The following is an 18,973-nucleotide window of genomic DNA, read 5'->3' as shown; positions in this document are numbered from 1 at the left end:
CCCCCCTGTATATATAGCCTCCCTACTGTCACTTTATTTTACTTCTGCTCTTTTTTTTCTCAACACTTTTTTTGTTGTTGTTTTATTCTTACTTTTTTTGTTTAAAATAAATGCACTGTTGGTTAAGGGCTGTAAGTAAGCATTTCACTGTAATGTCTGCACCTGTTGTATTCGGCGCATGTGACCAATAAAATTTGATTTGATTTGATGCTGGTGGTGGCTGCTGTACATACCAGGCTGGTGGTGCAGGTCGTAGAAATGCCATAGCCTGGTCCCAGATCTGTTTATGCTGTCTTGCTGACTCCTAATGTATGATAGTTGTCATGCCATGTTATCACAATAGTTTGCTTGGCTATATACTTTTTCCACATTTTGTTATGTTACAGCGTTATTCTAAAATGGATTAAAAAATAATAATAATCTCAGCAATTTACACACAATACCCCATAATGGCAAAGCGAAAACAGGTTTTTAGAAATGTTTGCAAATGTATTAAAATAAAAAACTGAAATACCTTATTTACATAAGTATTCATACCCTTTGCTATGAGACTCGAAATTGAGCTCAGGTGCATCCTGTTTCCATTGATCATCCTTGAGATGTTTCTACAACTTGATTGGAGTCTACCTGTGGTAAATTCAATTGATTGGACATGATTTGGAAAGGCACACACCTGTTTAAATAAGGTGCATGTCAGAGCAAAAACCAAGCCATGAGGTCGAAGGAATTGTCCGTAGAGCTCTGAGACAGGATTGTGTAGAGGCACAAAACCGGAAGAAGTGTACCAAAAAATGTCTGCTGCATTGAAGGTCCCCAAGAACACAGTGGCCTCCATCATTCTTAAATGGAAGAAGTTTGGAACCACCAAGACTCTTCCTAGAGCTGGCCGCCCGGCCAAACCGAGCAATCGGGGGAGAAGGGCCTTGGTCAGGGAGGTGACCAACAACCCGATGGTCACTCTGACAGAGCTCTAGAGTTCCTCTGTGGAGATGGGAGAACTGTGTGACCGTATGTAGACAGGTGTGTGCCTTTTCAAATCATGTCCAATCAATTTAATTTTCAACAGGTGGACTCCAATCAAGTTGTAGAAACATCTCAAGGATGATCAATGGAAACAGGATGCACCTGAGCTCAATTTTCGAGTCTCATTGCAAAGGGTCTGAATACTTATGTCAATGTATTTCAGTTTTTTATTTTTAATACATTTGCAAGAATTTCTAGAAACCTGTTTTCGCTTGGTCATTATGGGGTATTGTGTGTAGATTGCTGAGAAAAAATAAATATTTCATCCATTTTAGAATAAGGCTGTAATGTAACAAAATGTGGAAAAAGTCAAGGGGTCTGAATACTTTCCAAAGGCATTATACATGTGCCACAGTGGGGCACTTTACAATAAAGAAAACTTAATTGCAGTGCATCTGTTTTATTATGTTATGTAAATAACTGACAAGATAATTTATAAAGAATGACAACAACCTTTCATTGCAGTCTGGTTTCTTTATTTACTTTCAACAACATAATTGAAGAGTGTTTACTCATTAGAAAAAATTTAATAATTTATAATATCCAGTATCATCACAAAGTCTAGTTCACAAGATGATGAAATAGACTTTGTGATGATACCATTGCTTCTGAGTTCTTACACAGCAAGTAATACTATGTATACTTAGTATTGCTTACTGTGTTTGGCCTCAGACGCAGAGGCCTATAGTCTGCCCTGTAGATAATCATGGCATTCTGCAATAAAGAGATGGCAGATTGGGTATAGTCCAGGATGGTCCACCATGCAAACAGGCTGTTCTGGTCTTGCATCTTCTGGTGACCTATTGAAAACAGTACAACAATGATATAGCAAATTAAGATGCATTATGTATGCCTTTTTGTTTTGATTACAAAACAAAGTAGCCTACAATGGAAGTTTGTCGCTTTCAGGTCCAACTCCAGCTCCAACTGACAGGTAGAAAACCATTTGCCTTTGTTGTTTTTTTAAGAGATAAGGGAGTGGGCTCTAGAACATCTGGGCAGCCAATCAGGCTGTGTATGTACATATCGAATTTCATATTCAATTGCCCACACGATTAGGAGTGAACATTTCAGAGGCTCAGGGAAGAAATTATTACAAATATATTTTGGAGTTAAACACACAGTGATTTATTAGACATAAAGTGATGATTTAAAATGTTTTAATAAAAAAGACTGCATGGGGGCTTTAAGTAAAAGGAGTACACGGCTGCAAAAGATGGCTGAACACCTCCAACACGCTGAACACCTCTGAGGCCTAGAATAAATACAGTTAATTACAATTTAATCATAAAGGCCCAATATTTTGGCAAAATACAAACAACACAGAAGCAGCCCCGCCATTTGATCAAATGAATGAATAATATTAATAATAAATAATAATAGGAGACAGTACAGGTGCATCAAAGCTGGGACTAAGAGACTGAAAAACAGCTTCTATCTCCAGGCCATCAGACTGTTAAATAGTCACCACTAGCCGGCTACCACCCGGTACTCAAACCTGCAGCTTAGAGACTGCTGCCCTATGTACATAGTCATTGAACACTGGCCAATTTAATAATGTTTACATACTATTTTACCCACTTCATATGTATATACTGTATTCTATTAAAGGCTCATCCTATATAACTACTGCTGTATGCACCTTTTCTATTCATATACTGTCCATAATGTCTATACACACCATCATATACACTGACTGTACAAAACATTAGGAACATCTGCTCTTTCCATAACATAGACTGACCAGGTGAAAGCTATGATCCCTTATTGATGTCACCTGTTAAATCCACTTCAATCAGTGTAGATTAAGGGGAAGAGACACGTTAAAGAAGGATTTTTAAGCCTTGAGACAATTGAAACATGGATTGTGTATGTGTGCTATTGAGGGTGAATGGGCAAGACTAAAGATTTAAGTGCCTTTAAACAGGGTATGGCAGTAGGTGCCAGGCGCACCGGTTTGAGTGTGTCAAGAACTGCAACGCTGCTGGGTTTTTCATGCTCAACAGTTTCCCCTATGTATCAAGAATGGTCTACATTCCAAGGACATCCAGCCAACTTGACACAATTGTGGGAAGCATTAGAGTCAACATGGGCCAGCATCCCTGTGGAATGCTTTCGACACCTTGTAGAGTCCATGCCCTGACGTATTGATGCTGTTATGAGGGCAAAAGGGGGTGCAACTCAATATTAGGAAGTTGTTCCTAATGTTTTGTACACTTAGTGTATATATATTTATATTCCAGACTCTGACATTGCTCGTTTTAATATTTCTATAATTATTTTTATTTTGGGGATTTGCGTGTATTGTTCTGTATTGCTGTACTGTTGGAGCTAGGGACATAAGCATTTCGCTACAACCGCGATAACATTTGCAAAATATGTGTACACGACCAATAAGATTAGATTTTGAGGACACAAGCTCAAATAAATAGTATATATGAACTATCATATATGATGTACATCCTATTCAACAAAAGTTGAGGAATAGGGCTTGAAATGACTGACAGACGGGTTAGCTGACAACGTCACGAAAACAATGTGTACACGTCAATGGGGCGAAAGGCAGTGTGTTGTGATTGTGGATGGCCAGATAGCTAGCAACTATGACAAAAAGCTGCAATGTGAGGAATCATAGGTGGCTCGTTGTATCTTGTTCTTGATACCATGTGTTGTTTTGACTGATGTCACGTCTATGGTAATATGGCTAGCTAGCTAACTTACCAACAACTGTAATGATGGCTCCCCATTGCCTACCGCTTTGGCTGCACAGACTTTGCTTGTGCTCACAATCGTCGGCTGCGGCATCCCCCTCTGCATGGGCTACATGCACGTTGATGTTAGCATTGGCACTGGCACTAGTAGCATCACTACAGAATAAGTCAGTACATTTGGCTGCATCTGACCCATGGGACTTTACTTTTTTGTCACTTAACTTTTCAGCCCCACCTTTTGCGTTTGTTACTGTGTTGTTGCGTTTCGATGTTGATTTGGGATTTTGCGTAAGCGTACTATTGATAGCTACATCAACGTCTTGTGGCTATGTGAGGGAAGGGGGCTGGGCTAAGGACTGCAGCCACTGCACAGAGGGAGGAATTAATGGACCAACGGGCAAGGTCCGGGGGGAGAGATGGACCAGTACGTCGGCCCGCGTCGCTTAATTTCCCAGCCCCCCCATAATTTGGACCATTGGGCCAGCTGTTAAGATAATTTATTAACTAACTATTTCAGTGTCTCTGTGCGTCTCCCAAAAGGTTGTAAGGCTTTTGGATCAAGAAACGGACAGAGCTCCCAGTCTGCAATAGTCAGGTCGTCTTTATTCAGAGAATTCTGCCCAGAGAATTATTTTATCATAATTTTAGAGTCCATCTTTTATACACATGTCATACAAAAATCCCACCCCGCTTTAGGCGGGCTGTATTTTTCCACTGTACACATCTTGTAAGCTCACACCTGGGTTTAGCTCATCTGGTTTTCCTCTGCTCTCCTGACCATCAGGACACACACACACACACACACACACACACACACACACACACACACACACACACACGTTCTTATCATAGTCTACTCCTTGCTCGGGCAGGCTGCATTCTTTAGTTATCGCCGTCCTCACAATATGCTAAGCCTTTTTTCACTCCCCTTTCCCTGTGTGTTTTGGGGACCAGTCTCCTGTTATTGGTTTCAATCGTTTTGCACTTCTGCTTGCCTAATTACAAGACACAAATACTCTGTTGCTTTGATATAAACACATTTGATTAACTCTCTAAGCTCTAGTCTACTAATTAGTCATACATTATTAGTTTAACTGAGGGTGTGACATTTTAGTCATATCTTACTCACACATTTCTTTATCACCGGCCCAGAGATTCACATTTTCCTGGTGCTCCAGATTGCCATTCCGCTACTGCACCAGTGTACTCCCTCTCGTCACCTCATCATGTGGACCAGATGGAAGGGTCACAGTGCAGTGACATTTTGCTCAATCTGAAATCCGCTCGGGTCAGGCCCGGGGTTTAAAATAGACTTGTATAATTGCATCACCTTTACCTGTCAGTGCAGTGGCAGAGATGAACACCCACTCACATGCTCTCTCATTGAGCTCCGCCAACACGTTTCTCTTTCAAAGTTGAAGTCAGTTTTATTGTGAATGATGGCGAACTCGCCTGTCTGTTGATGGTGGTGATACAATTAACCCCTGCCACCTGTCAATTACGTGTGACTGCTGGGATGTGGAAATATGCTGTAGTGTACACTCTTACAATGAAATCACACATAGTATATACATTTAATCCAGAATTGTATGTAAAATTGAAATGTATATCGCAATACAGATGCACGGTATGTAGCCTATATCATAAATGGTACATTGTATGTTATTAACACATAATATATAGACTGTGATCAAGCCTGACCTTTACACCCTGACACCTGTGGTGTCCCTCAGGTGACCTCTGGTTTCAAGTCCAAGACCATGGTAGCAGCTCTGCCCGCACCCTTCCTGGACCCGCTCTTTTCCATTTCCCTCATGGAGGACAGCGAGCTTCGCCAGTTGGTCCTCGAGATCCTGCTCAACATCATCGATCGCCACGACAACCGCGCCAAGCTGCGGGGCATCAGGTAACAGCTGGTGTCAAAATGCCCTCAATGGAGATGTATTCATTGTGTATGTCTTAAGACCCCAGAGTTAATACTTGGTGGAAACACCTTTGGCAGCCATTACAGCTGTGAATAGTTTTTAATAAGATTCTGCCAACCTTGCACAAATCTTAAAGCAACATAGATCAATTGTTTTTGTCAAAATTGCTCAAGCTCAATAAATTAGTTTTGGAATCATTGATGTACAGCAATATTCAAACCTTGTCTCTGATTTTCAAGTAGATTTAAGTCAGGACTGAGACTGGACCATTTAGGAACACTCACCACCTCTTGGAAAGCCCTCCTGGTGTGTCTTTGGCATTAACATTTGTGTAATTCTCCATCTGAAAAATAAAACTATCCAGTAACATAGGATCAACAAAATTGCATTCACTCCACATTAATGGCCTGTATGACAGTGAAAAGAAGGAAGCCTGTGTTAAAAAGTCCACTCCAAATCGTCCATTATGTTTGCAACAAGGCCGTTAAGTAATACTGCAAGATAACACAGCAAATAAATACACTTTTTGGCCTAAATTAAAACTTCAGGCCCATGGGGCGGCGCACAATTGGCCTAGCGTCGTCCAGGGTAGGGGAGGGAATGGCCGGCAGGGATGTAGCTCAGTTGGTAGAGCATGGCGTTTGCAATGCCAGGGTTGTGGGTTCGATTCCCACAGGGGGCCAGTATGAAAAAATATAAATAAAAATAATGTATGCACTCACTAACTGTAAGTCGCTCTGGATAAGAGCGTTTGCTATATGACTTAAATGTCAATGTAAAATGTCAAATCCAATATAACACAACACAGAGTGAAACCCTTTGTATTTTCAAGTATTGTGGTGGCAGCATCATGTTATGGGTATACTTGTCACCGGCAGGGACTGGGGAGTTTGTCAGGACCAAAATAAATATGAAAGGAGCAAAGCCCAGGTAAAAAGTTAGAGAGAAACCCACCGTAGTTTTCTGAACCTAACCCTGGGATAGTTTTATTTTGCACACATCTTAATGCCATGGACACACCAGAAGGGGCTTTCCAAGAGGTGGTGAGTGTTCCTGAGTGGTCTGGTCTCAGTCCTGACTTAAATCTGATTGTAAATCAGAGACAAGGTTTGAATATTGCATCAATGATTCCCAACCAAATTTACTGAGCTTGAGCAATTTTGACAAAAACAATTGATTTATGTTGCCCTAAGAGTTGTGCAAGGTTGGTAGCATCTTATTCAAAATTATTCACAGCTGTGGTGCTTCTACCAATAATTAACTCTGGGTGTGAAAACAATGAGAATAGAATGGTTCAGAACTTTTGTAAAACATCACAGTACAGTTGAAAAATATATGGCAAATAGAAATCCAATATGGATGGTGTTAAGAGATAGATGGGTGGTGTTGAATGGAGTTGAAGGATGGGACTAATAACAACTAACAACAACTAATAACAACAAGATAACTAATAATGTAAAGCATACTGTGTCCATAATTAGTATATAGGTTCTAGGTTGAGAGCTTTTGTGAAAGAGCACAGTTAGAAAGATATGGCATATAGAAGCAAACCGGATGGACATCATGAAAATGATCGGAGAGGTTGAGGGTAGAGGAAGTTCAGGAGTAAAAACAAACAAAATAGAGTTATTGTAAAATTGACTGTGTCCATAAAATGTATATAGTATGTATAAGCTGGAAGTAGAGGCCTAAGCATTGTTGTTCACTAGTTTACTCCAATTAGGGAAGGGGTGGTGGGGTTGGAAAGTAATAAAGGGAAATATATTTGTTTTAAGGATATGTATATATGTGTGTGTGTGTGTGTGTGTATATATATGTGTATATATATATGTATATATGTATATATATGTATATATATATATGTGTATATATATATATGTATATATATATATATATATATATATATATATATATATATATATATATATATATAAAATGTATGTATGTATGTATGTATGTGTGTGTATATATATATATATATATATATATATATATATATATATATATATATATACATATATATATATATATACACATATATATTTGCGAGAAAAAAACTACATATGGGGGATTGGAAGTGATGCAGACAATTACATTGATGGAAGTTACAATCTATCTGCAATATTAAAGCTGATCTACTCCCCCCCCCAAAAAAATAATATATATACAAATATAAAAACAACTCTGGGTGTGAAAACATGCGCAATCAATACATTTGGTATTTTATTTATTATTAATTTGGAAAATGTTCTATTATTTTTCTTTCACTTTGAAAGTGTGGAGTAGGTTGTGAAAATCGTTAGGAAAACAAATCCAATCCCTTTTACGATAACATTTTGAAATGTGAAGACTGTGCAAGGGGTGCGACTTTCACTAGCGACTAAATGTATCTTTAATGTTTGAATCTTTCTCTTTTTTGTTAGGATCATTCCTAATGTGGCGGCCTTGAAGATAAAGAGGGAGAAGATATCGAAACAAGACGTTGGGTTCATGAAAAAGGTAAATATAAAGTTACACTTAAAAAAAGATACACTTCTAGTATTACACATGATACTACGTGTGTGTGATGCATAATACCTTTATGCATTTATAATGCTTGGTAGAATGAGCCCTTAGCTTGGGTGATAGAAATCCCTATCCTTTCATTAATAAAGCACAGGTGGTTCATAGACAGTGTTAAAAGGAAAAGCAGTACACTAGTAGCTCAGATGCAATAATTTTCACAGACAGTGTTACCATCAGTTTGTCTTCGAATAACAAACTGAGGCCAGTTGCAACGCTCCATTACATCACCCCATAGAAAACCACTATGGATCACAAATGGTTCTGCCACTGCAGAATTAGACATTCATCTACGTTCTCCAAACGTCAAATTTCGAAGTGTATTTGTTGGTCCAGCTGCTCTGTATAATTTTAATTTCTCCAAACGTCAAATTTAGAAATGAATGGTTAAGTTTAGGCACTCATTCCAAATGGTTAAGGGTTAAGGTTTATGATAGGGTTAAAATATAAAATAAAAAACGAGTGTCCATGACTGGAATAGAACATGCAACCTTCTGATTCAGTCATTGGATTACAAAACCTAAGCCTACTTGATGGTAATAGCACTCACTGTTGCCCCTGGTTGCCGGTTTTGAAGGCATTTCCAGACGTCCTCAGGACATGGATAGATGTCCAATTTCAACATCAATCTTGAACGACCTGGCTACTGTATTGTACTCTGTTGGTGGTAGTTGTGCTTTGTTGCAGTGTAATAAACAGACACTATTCTACTTTACTTTGTTAGGTTTATTTGATGGGACAATGCACATTAATCAACATTTCTGTCAATGTGCCAGATTTTGCCAACTGGCTAATTTTCAATACTCCAAACCTCCCTGCCAATACCACATGTAGATAAACAATCCTAATATCATAGAGAGATACAGGGTGTGCAGGCTTTTGTTCCAGCCCAGCACTTACATGTCCGATTCAGCTTATTGAGGTCCCAATGTCTAGCTGATTTTAAAGAGACGTGTGTTCGAGCTGGGCTGGAACATACTTGCAGAAGTGAGAAGAGTTTAGGTATGGCATGGATGTAGTGAAGGGTAAGCGTACGTCAACACTGTTTTAATGCACACATTTTTATTCGTAAAAACGCTTATGCTTTAGGTTACCTGCTGCCCATCATCTCAACCAGCGTTCAGTGCATTTACCCACTGTTTTTTAACCACCAAACAGGCAATTTGTCTTTTCTGCATATGCATCTTTCTTTTGAAGCAAAACCCACCACTGGTGTGCGAGGCCAAAGAGCTCTATTTTCGCATCTGTTCCAATCCAAGTGCCAATGCACTCCAGGCATTTACATTTGTTGGATGACATGCAGAAAATAACCCCATACCTACTCTTAAATATGGTGGTGGATCTGTGATGTTATTGGGCTATTTTGAATCTACTAGTTCTGGGGCCCTTGTTAAGGTCAATGGCATCATGAACTTTACCCAGTACCAGGACATTTTAGCCAAAAAAGCCTGGTTGCCTCTGCCAGGAGGCTGAAACTTGGCCTTAAGTGGATCTTCCAGCAAGACAATAACCCCAAGCACACATCAAAATTCACAAATAAATAGTTAATTGACCACAAAATCAATCAATCAATCATTTTTTAATGGCCATCTCAGTCTCCAGACTGGAACCCCATTTGAAAACCTGTGGTTTGAATTGAAGAGGGCAGTCCATAAGCGCAGATGAAGGATATCAAGGATGTGGAAATATTCTGTATGGAGGAATAGTCTAAGTTCCCTATCAATGTGTTCTCCAATCTCATAAAGCATTTTAGAAAAAGGCTCAGTATTGTTATCATTGCAAGAAGAGGGTGCTGGAGTATTGAAAACATAATACTAAAATGATGTTTCCATTTTTATGACCATACAATATAGCTCAGTATTTGTATAAGTTTTTATGGTGTGTTTTGCTCATCTTTAACAAGGAATCCAATCATTTTGGACCCCACTGTATATGAGGAGGGTAAGCTGATCATAGCTTATAGACAACATCCTCCACACAGAGCCCATAGCTCAGGCTCCCCTAGCTGTGAAATGCTGCACAACATTTAGCATTTGCGCTAACATTTACCCTCGACTCTTGCAAGTCCCCCATAAAGAAACCATTTCCACCGAATACATTGCAGCGTTTAGCATTCATGCTATTGCTGCCACTGTCAAGGCTAATTAATGGAGCCTAATCCACCTTTGTCTGAGGAAGATAATAAGTACCTAGATAGAGAGCTATGTCGCTAGCCAGCTGGGTCGTGTTGTTAGGGCGCAAGGGAACAACATGCTGCTAAACGTTTTTAAACAGAAAGTGAGTGTTTCTTATTCGATATGTTAAAATGTATGTAGTTCTGTCCTTGAGCTGTTCTTGTCTATTAATGTTCTGTATTATTTCATGTTTTGTGTGGACCCCAGGAAGTGTAGCTGCTGCTTTCGCAACAGCTAATGGGGATCCTAATAAAATACCAAATAGTACCTCACTGCTTCATCCAGTTTCGGACCGTTTTCAAACAGTTCGTGCTTACTGAACACGACCGTGCTTAAGGATATTAAGTGTCAGAGGCAGTCTTGTAGGTTGGTTATTTTTAGGTCATGGCTTCAACCTTATCCGTGGCCAGCATAATGAAGTTATTTTCATGAGCCATTGAGTGTGTATTTGAATATCTGACTAAATTAATAAGGAACTACCCACCCCACCACCTCTTTCGTTAAAGAGGGTGACACTGCTCGCTGACTCACAAACAAGTTTATTTTATCGATGGAATCATCTTAGGTTGGTTATTGTAGGTATTTTCTCCAATGATGTTGTCCACTTTACTAAAGCTTGTAATGTGTTGAGTGATTGCGTAAATGTGGGTTATTTGTTCACACTGCTGCATCTCCCTCAGTGCTCCACAGTCACATTTAACCGTCTCTGGCCTTATTGAAAGTCTGCCGCTATATTTAGCTCTGTCTGCTCCATGGACATGGACTTTTCTTTCTCTCTTTTCTTTCTCTGTCTCGCTCTGTCGCTCTCTCACTCGCTCTCACTCGCTCTCAAACTCTCTCTCAATTTACTAAAGACCTACTCTCTTTCAATTTACTAAAGACCTACTCTTTCAAGGGTTTCTCAAAATGTTTTCTGTTTGACAGATTTTTTCAAATCTTTCTCTCTTTCTTGCTCTCTCCCTCTCAATGGTTCTAAATACTCAAATTCTTAGGAATTGTAATCACTTTATTTTATTTCTTTCAAATTGTTTAACACTAGAACCGCCAATATGGTCAATGTGACAGTTTTTAATAACTTCATTTCAATAAAAACCTTGAACCCACCTGTCCCTCACTTTTCCTAAATACTGTACGTGTATTTTACACTCTAGCAGTAATTTGAGATAAATATCATAAAAAACTTTCAGAGCATTTCTACCTCAAAGCACCATGATGGTCAAAATGACCATATGCATATTTAAAGGCTGGTTCACTATTTTACAACTAAATCGAAGGGTCCAGACACTTTTCGGTGGGGGATTTCACTTGGTGTTGCGAAACTTACCACACCCACAATAGACTTCCTCATTGCTCGTTCTACAGTATGGGGGCTACGGAAAAACATGAACAATAGCTCCAAAAACACCCAAATACGTCCTTTTAAAAACGGCAAACGATTTAGATTTTGTACACATGAAATTGTGTATTTCTGAACTTTATACACAACGTTATATTCAGTTTTATTTGACTCGATTATATGTGTGAAATGAGTTTTAATGTAGTTTAGGTGTTTGGACGGGCCATTTGCTGGGCAGGCAACTGTTGTCTTACCCTGTATATAGTCTCGCTATTGTTATTTTATTGCTGCTCTTAAATAATTTGTTAATTATTAGTTTTTAAAATATTTTTTTTAGGTATTCTTTCTTAAAACTGCGTTGTTGGTTAATGGCTTGTAAATAAGCGCATGTGACAAATTTGATTTGAGAAATGTTTTCAAATGCACATATCGTCTTATTTTAGTATTTACACTTTGAGCTTCTGGATCAATTATTACATTTTCTGACTGATTACAAATACAATTCGGTGTCCTGACCTATTTTATCATAATAAATGCATTCATTTAGCAATTTATAATTTATTATGGAATATTTATACAATGACTTTATCAACGGTCAGAATGACCGTCATGACCATTCTAGTTGTTATGAAATTCCGGCGCTCCGATTGTGGAATTCAATTCTGGGAAATGCATTTGTGTACCGTATATTACCAAAAAATATGTACTAAATATGAACATATTGAGGGACTGGTAAATTACAGGTCCAAGAATATGAAGTTATTTCAAGTAGATTGTATATTTAAAAGAATTAGTCTCTCACTCCACCCATCCATCCACCCTTTCATCCATCCATGTACCCAATCATTCTTCCTTTCTTCTTTCCTTCCATCCATCTACACATTTATCCATCCCTCCCTTCCTCCCTCCCTCTCTTCTCAGCATGGGCAGCAGTTGTACCGTCACATCTACCTGGGCTGTAAGGAGGAGGACAACGGTCACAAGAACTTTGAGCTGCTCTTCACTACCCTGGCCGTGCTCACCATTGAGCTGGCCAATGAGGAGGTGGTTGTGGACCTCATCAGGCTGGCCCTTGCCCTGCAGGTAGGACGGAAGACACCGATAGCGTACTATAACTTCAGAGGTTTTAGGTGATTTGGGGCTGAATCCTAACTTGAGATTTGTACGTGTGCAATTTCATATCCGTGAGTGGGTTTTGGTCTGCAGTTGTTGCCATGCAATGTGTATGTAGGTAATAATACATTTTAGTAGAGTCAAATGACATTTATGCATAATGATGGGAGGGAAAAAACTATGTCAACAAAACATTGCCTATGCAACGACACCTGCTTTTAGTTGCTTTTGTAGGAATTCATATTTATCCCAACATCAAACAATGTCAAATAATCCAGTGTGCTAGTGTTGGGATTATACTGTAAGAGGGAGCCACAGTCAATCAGGTGGTGGGCCGAACATTGCCCCAGAGCCGCATGTTTGACACCCCTAGTTTGTACTAAAGTGCTACCCAAGTTCAAGTAAAAAAAATATACACTTCCAGTCAAAAGTTTGGACACACCTACTCATTCAAGGGTTTTTCTTTATTTTTACTATTTTTTACATTGTAGAATAAAACGAAGACATCAAAATTATGAAATAACACATATGGAATCATGTAGTAACCAAAAAAAGTGTTAAACAAATCAAAATATATTTAATATTTGAGATTCTACAAATAGCCACCCTTTGCCTTGATGACAGCTTTGCACACACTTGGCATTCTCTCAACCAGCTTCTTGAGGTAGTCACCTGGAATGCATTTCAATTAACAGGTGTGCCTTAAAAGTTCATTTGCGTTTGAGCAAATCAGTTGTGTTGTGACAAGGTGGGGGGGGGTATACAGAAGATAGCCCTATTTGGTAAAAGACCAAGTCCATATTATGGCAAGAACACCTCAAATAAGCAAAGAGAAATGACCGTCCATCATTACTTTAAGACATGAACCATCCATTTAAGACAAAAACCATCAAGCGCTATGATGAAACCGGCTCTCATGAGGACCGCCACAGGAATGGAAGACCCAGAATTACCTCCGCTGCAGAGGATAAGTTCATTAGTTACCAGCCTCAGAAATTGCAGCCCAAATAAATGCTTCACAGAATACAAGTCACAAACAAATCTCAACATCAACTGTTCAAAGGGGACTGTGTGAATCAGGCATTCATGGTCGATGTGCTGCTAAAAAAAAAATCACTACTAAAGGACACCAATAAGAAGAAGAGACTTGATTGGGCCAAGAAACACAAGCAATGGACATTAGACCGGTGGAAATGTGTCCTTTGGTCTGGAGTCCAAATTTGAGATTTTTGGTTCTAACCGTTGTGTCTTTGTGAGACGCGGTGTGGGTGAAAGGATTACATGTGTAGTTCCCACCATGAAGCATGGAGGAGGAGGTGTTATGGTGTGGGGGTGCTTTGCTGGTGACACTATCTGTGATTTATTTAGAATTCAAGGCACACTTTACCAGCATGGCTTCCACAGCATTCTGCAGCGATACGCCATACCATGTGGTTTGGGCTTAGTGGGACTATCATGTGTTTTTTTAACAGGACAATGACCCAACACACCTCCAGGCTGTGTAAGGGCTATTTGACCAAGAAGGCGAGTGATGGAGTGCTGCATCAGATGACCTGGCCTCCACAATCCCCCGAACTCAACCCAATTGAGATGGTTTGGGATGAGTTGGACAGCATAGTGACGGAAAAGCAGCCAACAAGTGCTCAGCATATGTGGGAACTCCTTCAAGACTGTTGGAAAAGCATACCAGGTGAAGCTGGTTGAGAGAATGCCAAGAGTGTGCAAAGCTGTCATCAAGGCAAAGGGTGGCTATTTGAAGAATTTCAAATATAAAATATGTTTTGATTTGTTTAACACTTTTTTGGTTACTACATGATTCCATATGTGTTATTTCATAGTTTTATGGCTTCACTATTATTCTACAAAGTAGAACATAGTAAAAAGAAAGAAAAACCCTTGAATGAGTAGATGTGTCCAAACTTTTGACTGGTACTGTATATACCCACATGGCAATCCTAGACACTGAAATGTAACAGTAATACATACACAATAAATATGCATCCAGGTCAGCATAGGGAAGAATCTTGCCATGGGGACAATAAAGGAAAATGAAGTCATTATTTTATAGCATTACTGAAAGCTACTAATTGTCTCCATTATACTGTATGTATGCAGACCACTATCCATATTGTAAGTCGTTGCCGACCACATGCAGGTACAATAACATCCCCTCCCTGACATGAGGTGAAAGACTGGCAATGTTTGAAACACACACACAAGCTAGGTTTATACAAAATAATCAATTATCTTGTTATTACGGCAAAGATAACGTTATAACAATAAAGATAACGCTATAATGAGAAGATGTCGTTATTACGAAATAATCAGGTTGCACATTATGAGAAAGTCTTTATTATGCTGAAATGTTACCACAGGCTACTTGGCAAGCTTGGCTTCCTCTCATGCACAGGTTGACATTATGGCCGGTTTGCTTGAGTTGATCAACATTTATGGATACGAACTAATGCATCCTAAATGCATAAAATCAGGACATGTGGTGACCAAAAACACAGTCAGGCGTTTAGTTAATATTCTAGACACCCATGGACTGCGCATTTGGACGGAAGTCTCTGGAAGCCGGATTAGCTAGCTAGCTAGCTACCTTTACAACCAAGAGGACATAGAGGAACAGCTTAGGTAAGTGTCCTTGTTGTCTTGTAATTTCACATTTGGAAGGTGCATTGAAACAATTAGCTAGCATGATATCATTTCTAGCACATCCAACTAGTTGTCTAGCAAGCTGTATCTGAATGATGCACTGAAATTAGCTACTATCGAGGGGAACACTATGGTAGCTAGTTATGGCTATTCTCAAGAACAAACAAGCCCCTATCTGAGTAGCATGTCCGACTGATCGAGCGTACGCAATGAGCGCTGATTTCTTCAAAAGTGCATTACAGTGGCTTGGAAATACAACGACATTTCAAAAGGAGTCAAATAATAACTTTTAGTCATCATTTTGATGTCGCCAGATTGACTTTAGGTGCAGTATAATGTTAGCTAGCTAGCTAAGATTGAGGGGAGACCTCGGATTTTACCTAGCTACTGTTAGCGTTGCAAGCTATTTTTGACGAACTTTGTTAGCTAATGAAAACATGATAATGATGGCAAAGTTGTTTCCTACTAAACATTTGCCTACTTCAGCAATGTAGTATTTCTAGGCCACTATAGTGTAATTTAGACAACAGTCATTAGCCTCAATCTATCACGACTTTTGGGCACCACTATGGCGCCGCTGGCAGAGGGTGGCTTGAGAATGTTCATAACAATGGTGGAGTTTGTTTTGCATGGCACGGTGCTCCAGGTGCGCGCAGTTTAGTAATTTTAGACCATTCCATTGGTCCTTAAGTGACATCTCCTTCCACCCGGGGCACCGGGCAATGCAAAACGAACTCCACCAATGGCATGACGCAACCCTGTGACGGAGGTGCAACCTATGAATAGCAACATGTGTTTTGCATTTGTCTGTTTTGCCAAGTTTGTCAGACTGTGTGTGTCTGCCAGCCTGTCTGTCTGTCTTGGAGTTCCAGATGTGACTGGAGGAGTGGTGGTGGGCATTGCTAGGAACTCATCATCATGAAGTTTATAACAGCTGATGCAAGGATCCTTTATGAGGCACTACTACAGTGCTAGCTAGTACATATGGATTTACAGTACTAATCCAATTTAATTAATGTACAGGGTCCACTTTCACCCAAGAGAACAATCCAGACTAAGAATTTGCAAAAGGTAAGCTCATAATGAATACTAGTATTAAATGGACAGAGTGGACCACCTGTGGAGACATTGTCCTAAAGGTTACACAGTCATTCTTGTCCTAAAAAAGCACTTGTGTTCAAAAAACAGGTTACAATTTTTATAAGCAGTGTGCAACTAGGTTTCCGTGAATATGGTTTCCAACATAATATTGACAGAACTTCACTAAAGACAAATTAATTTATGTATTGTAATTATATTTACAGAATACATTAATGGCCATTGTGGGCCCTCAACTTCCGGATTTGTCTCTGTGCTCTTGTGCTGTTTGTTGCTACTTAGCTATCTGCCAAACATTTCGGTTTTTACTTTTAATACATTTACCAACGTCTTAGTTTTTTCCTCGCTCAACTTTTTTCATTCAACTTTTTCACCCTGGACGCTTTATCTGGACATGGTTCTACAGGACCTCCACCAGCCGAAGCTAAGTAGTAACATTAACACTATGCCATCTAATTGCGGTCGCTGTACTCATAATATACAGGAGAACTATCGCCTTATGGTGACGATAGCCGTGTTGCAAGCACAGCTTCAGATGCAATCGTTAGGCAAGGGCAATTTAAATGTAGGAAGGCTTCTGGAAAGAAATGCTGTTGGCATGCTCAACCAGTGTCGCTCATTCAGCCGACAGAAACTTTCAACCGGTTCTCCCCATTAAGCAAAGAGTCGGAGTCAGAAGCTGAGCCTTCTCAGGTCTCTCCTCCACCCGTTACGGGGTCTGAGCCACCAAAGCCTCCCACCATTAGCTCTGACAAATTGAAAACCCTAGTCATTGGCGACTCCATTACTCGCAATATTAGACATAAAAATAATAATCCAGCGATCATACACTATTTACCAGGGGGCAGGGCTACCGACGTGGAGGCTAATCTGAAGATGGTGCTGACTAAGGCTAAAACTGGCGAGTATACAGAGTATAGGGATATTGTTATCCACGTCGCCACCAACGATGTTAGGATGAAACAGTCAGAGGTCACCAAGCGCAACACAGCTTCAGCGTGTAAATCAGCTAGAAAGATGTGTCGGCATTGAGTAATTGTCTCTGGCCCCCTCCCAGTTAGGGGGAGTGATGAGCTCTACAGCAGAGTCTCACAACTCAATCGCTGGTTGAAAACTGTTTTCTGCCCCTCCCAAAATATAGAATTTGTAGATAATTGGCCTTCTTTCTGGGACTCGCCCACAAACAGGACCAAGCCTGGCCTGCTGAGGAGTGAAGGACTCCATCCTAGCTGAAGGGGTGCTCTCATCTTATCAATGAACATAGACAGGGCTCTAGCTCCACAATGAGATAGGGTGCAGGCCAGGCAGCAGGCTGTTAGCCAGCCTGCCAGCTTCGTGGAGTCTGCTACTAGCACAGTCAGTGTAGTCAGCTCAGCTATCCCAACTGAGACCATGTCTGTGCCTCGATCTAGGTTGAGCAAAACAAAATATGATGGTGTTCGCCTTAGCAATCTCACGGGAATAAAGACATCCTCCATTCCTGTCATTATTGAAAGAGATTGTGATCTCTCACATCTCAAAATAGGGTTACTTAATGTTAGATCCCTCACTTCCAAGGCAGTCATAGTCAATGAACTAATCACTGATCATAATCTTGATGTGATTGGCCTGACTGAAACATGGCTCAAGCCTGATTAATTTACTGTGTTAAATGAGGCCTCTCCTCCTAGTTACGCTAGTGACCATATCCCCTGCGCATCCCGCAAAGGCGGAGATGTTGCTAACATTTATGACAGCAAATTTCAATTTACCCAACAACGTTTTCGTCTTTTGAGCTTCTAGTCATGAAATCTATGCAGCCTATTCAATCACTTTTATAGCTACTGTTTACAGGCCTCCTGGGCCGTATACAGTGTTCCTCACTGAGTTCCTTGAATTCCTATCGGACCTTGTAGTCATGGCAGATAATATTCACATTTTTGGTGACTTCAATATTCACATGGAAAAGTCCACAGACCCACTCCAAAAGGTTTTCGGAGCCATCATCGACTCAATGGGTTTTGTACAATATGTCTCTGGACCTTAGTGCTGCTTTTGACACCATCGATCTCCACATTATTTGGGAGAGATTAGAAACCCTAATTGGTCTACACGGACAAGTTCTTGCCTGGTTTAGATCTTATCTGTCAGAAAGATATCAGTTCGTCTCTGTGGATGGTTTGTCCTCTGACAAATCAATTGCACGTTTCGGCATTCCTCAAGGTTCCGTTTTAGGACCACTATTGTTTTCACTATATTGTACCTCTTGGTGATGTCATTCGGAAACACAATGTCAACTTTCACTGCTATGCGGACGACACACAGCTGTACATTTCGATGAACCATGGTGAAGCCCCAAAATTGCCTACCCTGGAATACTATGTTCCAGACATA

The 18,973-nt window shown here is 40.0% G+C and overlaps 1 protein-coding gene across 2 annotated transcripts in view; it reads left to right on the top strand.

Moving 5' to 3' along the window:
• efr3a (EFR3 homolog A (S. cerevisiae)) overlaps positions 1–18,973 on the top strand; it is a 289,424-nt gene that overhangs the window by 215,356 nt on the left and 55,095 nt on the right. For both annotated transcript variants that reach the window (XM_041841458.2, XM_041841456.2), the window contains exons 14-16: positions 5,468–5,640; positions 8,083–8,158; positions 12,653–12,814. In XM_041841458.2, the coding sequence (XP_041697392.1) occupies positions 5,468–5,640; positions 8,083–8,158; positions 12,653–12,814 (411 nt within the window). The remainder of the gene's footprint in view (positions 1–5,467; positions 5,641–8,082; positions 8,159–12,652; positions 12,815–18,973) is intronic.

This window comes from Coregonus clupeaformis, unplaced genomic scaffold (assembly GCF_020615455.1).
Source record: "Coregonus clupeaformis isolate EN_2021a unplaced genomic scaffold, ASM2061545v1 scaf0021, whole genome shotgun sequence".
NCBI classification, from domain to species: Eukaryota; Metazoa; Chordata; class Actinopteri; order Salmoniformes; family Salmonidae; genus Coregonus; species Coregonus clupeaformis.
Note: the sequence above shows the minus strand (reverse complement) of the source record. Positions and strands in the feature narration are given on the sequence as shown.